Source organism: Ipomoea nil, unplaced genomic scaffold (genome assembly GCF_001879475.1).
Source record: "Ipomoea nil cultivar Tokyo-kokei standard unplaced genomic scaffold, Asagao_1.1 scaffold2922, whole genome shotgun sequence".
Classification (NCBI taxonomy): domain Eukaryota; kingdom Viridiplantae; phylum Streptophyta; class Magnoliopsida; order Solanales; family Convolvulaceae; genus Ipomoea; species Ipomoea nil.
This window is the reverse complement of record NW_017619350.1, coordinates 687946-691948: the sequence shown is the minus strand read 5'-3', so window position 1 is coordinate 691948 and position 4003 is coordinate 687946. Positions and strand designations below refer to the sequence as shown.

The 4003-nt window shown below is 37.0% G+C and overlaps 1 protein-coding gene across 5 annotated transcripts; it reads left to right on the top strand.

Annotated features, from left to right (window-relative positions):
• The first annotated feature begins 1393 nt into the window (after nucleotides 1–1393).
• Nucleotides 1394–3705, top strand: LOC109161421 (transcription factor bHLH63-like). 5 transcript variants are annotated; one of them, XR_002050903.1, is made up of 7 exons: nucleotides 1394–1951; nucleotides 2049–2258; nucleotides 2381–2515; nucleotides 2623–2694; nucleotides 2783–2977; nucleotides 3056–3353; nucleotides 3413–3705. XR_002050903.1 is itself a non-coding variant. In XM_019309816.1 (7 exons), exons 1-7 carry the CDS (start codon nucleotides 1761–1763, stop codon nucleotides 3446–3448), a joined length of 951 nt encoding a protein of 316 aa, XP_019165361.1. In that variant the 5' UTR covers nucleotides 1394–1760; the 3' UTR covers nucleotides 3449–3705. The 5 variants fall into 5 exon arrangements, 4 of the variants coding, with proteins under 4 accessions (XP_019165361.1, XP_019165358.1, XP_019165360.1 ...); XM_019309816.1 differs by having other exon boundaries at nucleotides 1394–1952; nucleotides 2046–2258; nucleotides 3056–3161; nucleotides 3411–3705; XM_019309813.1 differs by having other exon boundaries at nucleotides 3056–3161; nucleotides 3411–3691.
• The last annotated feature ends 298 nt before the right edge of the window (nucleotides 3706–4003 follow it).

The window sequence follows — 4003 nt, the reverse complement described above, 5'->3', positions numbered from 1 at the left end:
AAAAGTTATGTAATAAAATATCTCAACCATGATGGACATCTAATTAAGTGTCATCTTCCTAATCTAGTATTAAGTGTCCCATAATGTTTCTTAAGACTAGACAATGCCAAACAGGCAAACAGTGACCAATAAAAAAACACAAGAATAATCTGTTATATATGCTCTGTATAACCAACAGAAAATCTACTCTCTTTTAAGAAGTATATCACCACTATATCGGATGATGCCCTAATATGACTCCTTACAACCTTACATTTTACCCTGACCTATATATCTTTAAATTTCATATGGTCGTAATGAGAGTTAAAAGTTATTACTTTTTGTTGATATTATAGGTACTTTTTAAATTAAATTGATATAATTTTTTTAAAAGTTCAAAATATTATTTTGCAAAAGAATTAAAAAAAGTAACAATCAAAATAATAATGGGCATTGATCACATAATGGAGATTGAAAATGATGTGAAATCTTTTATGGATCATGTTGTCCCTTGATTGTGATGCACCCTTTCCTGAGTGGTCCATGAAGAAGTCTAATACGGAGTATAATATCACAAAAATTCATACACTGACCCATTCAACAAGCATCATTTTGTGTCTCACACACACACACACACACACACACACACACACACACACACATATATATATATATATATATATATATATATATATATATATAGAAATCCACTTGATCATATATATTGTATTGTGCATATATGCCTAAAACTTTATCCTTATGGTTGGGACAAAAGTCTACTATATAATTATGCTTAGCTTGTTCCAAACTCCAAGTGGAAACCATGCAATCAATCAAACAACTGTTAATCACACAATGATTTTACTATTTAATATGAAGCAAAATAGGGTAATAATAGGAAATGGTTGCAATATAATGGATCAATTGGTGATATATACTATATTACTATTTAGAGGTTAAATTTCAAATATAAGTAAATGAAAATAATTTCATGGCTAAGGGAGGCAAAAGATATGAGAATTACTTAGTTAGGAAGGCCGTGTCGTTTCTATGTTAAGCACACTCTACACTCTACTCTGCTTCGCTTGATTCGCTCCGATCATGTGTTAGTCCAACATATACAATCTACACCTGTACCGAGGCTCGAACCCTAGACCTCTCACATAGAAGAGCAACCGGATACCAGTGAACCACGAGAAAAATCATGCACGTCGCGGGTTTGACATGTCAGCTTTGAGGGGTCCAGCGACAAGCACGTATCAACGGGGACTAAAGAACGAGGACGACGACCTCGCATGGGCCATGGGATACCCAAAAGCCCAAATTGCAATTGGGCTTCTCCTTGTGGTCTCAAAACATTCTCACATGGCTAGTCGTGTCAACGTGGGCCCACTGACCATAGCCTAGCCTACGTTCCATGGCTCTTTGCCCCAGCCGAGTTGCTAATCAGCCAGCCACCCACTGGGGTTATCGTTTTCTTTCGCTCTCCAACTTCTTCATGCCAGTTTTTATCACAATCCCAATCCCATTCCCATTCCCATTCCCATTCCCACCACCTTTTCCATGCTCATATATTATATATATTCACCGCTCTTCAATTCGTCCTTCATGCATATTCTCTCTCTCTCTCTCTCTCTCTCAGCTCTCAGACAAGTTTTCCTGACAAGACATATTGCGTTAATTACAGTATATTAGAAAATATATAGTACGAGAAACCGGCGATCAGCTTATGGGTAGCAGTATGCTTTTCCCGCCGGTTCAATTGCAGGGTTTGATGAACTATGACGATCAGAATCTCATCCAGATTCTGGAGAATTATGGCTGGATTGAACGGCCCTCAGACATTGGAATCAATTACGCACTTTCCAGCTGCTCACCAGCCGCCACCTCTGCAGCTGGGAAAAAGAAAGATGACGCTTTTCCGCCGGAAAATCTGGGAAGAGAGAGCTTCAAGAGGAGAAAAACCGACAAGGTAAGATATTTTTCGTCGTACCGTTCCCTTTTCATACTGCAAATCACAATATTAGCTAACTCGGAATGAAATGAATGATCTTTGACAAATTTTTCAGGCAGTTGCAGTTGCAGAAGAGGAAAGAAAGGACAGGTGGAAGCAGAAAGGATGCCAAGAAGATGTCAGAAGTTCAGAGCAGACTGACAACAATAGTAAGAAAGAACATAGCACTGACACTTCCAAGGTAACACAAGACAAAAAGTCAGACTACATTCATGTCCGGGCACGACGGGGCCAAGCCACTGACAGTCATAGTTTAGCAGAAAGAGTAAGTTAGTTGGAAAACTAATTAGTATTCATCCTAGCTTCTCTACTAGATCAGATCAGATAGATTTTTTTTTTTTTTTTTTTAAAAAAAAAACTCAAATGCATACTGTGTTGAATTTGCAGGTGAGGAGGGAAAAAATCAGTGAGAGAATGAGATACCTGCAGGATCTAGTACCAGGGTGCAATAAGATCACTGGGAAAGCGGGAATGCTAGATGAGATAATCAACTATGTCCAGTCACTGCAAAAACAAGTAGAGGTATGAAAATCCAAAACCAGACATAATGACCCTACTATTCTACGTTTTTCAACTACATACTATATATGTTTTCAATGCTAAACTCTGCATTCATATCGACACAACAGTTCTTGTCAATGAAACTGGCTGCTGTTAATCCAAGACTCGATTTCAATATTGACAGTTTATTCACCAAAGAGGTAAAGAATGAATATATACAGTCAAGAAATAAATATTCTAGTAATGGAGGGAATCTTATTAAGCTTCTTGTTTTTTTATTATCTCCAGATGTTTCAATCTAGTCCATCTAATTTTCCCCCGGTTGGAATAATATCAGATGTGTCTACTCCTTCCAATCTGCTGCAATTAGTTGCATCTTTGGGATTGGAAATAGGCATAAGTCCTTCAGATATGCCTCTTAGAACAACCATTAATTCTCCTGTCTCACTACCCAAAACACTCCTCAATTCGTCCGCTATAAATGTAAGTATTTAGTCCCCATCTATATTCTATTATTCATGAATCATTATTTCACCCTAACATACTTTTACTTGAAAAAAGCAGCAGGGACAGACCTGTCCAATTTGGGATGGAGAGTTACAAAACCTGTATGCCATGGAGGTTCAACAAGGAAGATCACCATCCTTCACTTCACAGCCATTTATGGGTAAGCAGATCTAGCAAGTGCTCAAGTTTTTTACTTTTTTTCCTGTTACTGATAAAACCATAGAAAAAGGAGATAATCAGTGTAGAGATATCACTACATGATTGAGACCTGAGAAGCCCACAAAAAGTATAAGAGATTGCAAAAAGGAATAGTTGGGCCCTCTGATGTATGCCATGAAAGTGGCCTGTTAGGTATCTTTCTTTTTCCTTGTTTTCCAATTAAACAGATTTTCTTTTTTCCATATTGCAGGTTTTGTAGAAGGCAGTAATCCAAGGATGGAGATCTGAGCCGGAATTCAGATTCTTGAATCAGTTCTTTCAGAAGTTACCAAATACTAGCTGATTCTTTCTTCCAAGTACATAAACATATATGTCTGTATGTATACATAAGGTGTACAAATGTCATACTGGCAGTATGCTATCATTATTCAACTCTCATATTTTATAAAAAGAGAAGCTTTTGTATATACATATATATATATATATATATATCGAACAAGAAACCTGCAGTAGAAGTTTCAATTTAAGAAAGATAGTTTTGGCAATTGAGTAAAATATTACCTTTCTCTTCTTGATCCTGAATTCCATTGCCATGGCAGATGACAATTACATGTCTGCATCCACAACAGAAGAATCTAAAAACAGTTTTAAGGATGTATACCATACAGTGGCCATAGATTACGATAGCCAAATGGCACAAGTTGTTAATCATACTAGATTAAGAATGAAACTTGAACCATTCCAAGAGGGAAAAACAGAGAACAGCACCCAACAAGTGGACAACAATGGCCCTTATCTGGGACCGAAAGAGACATGTTGATTTAAGACCCTAGCAATAGACAA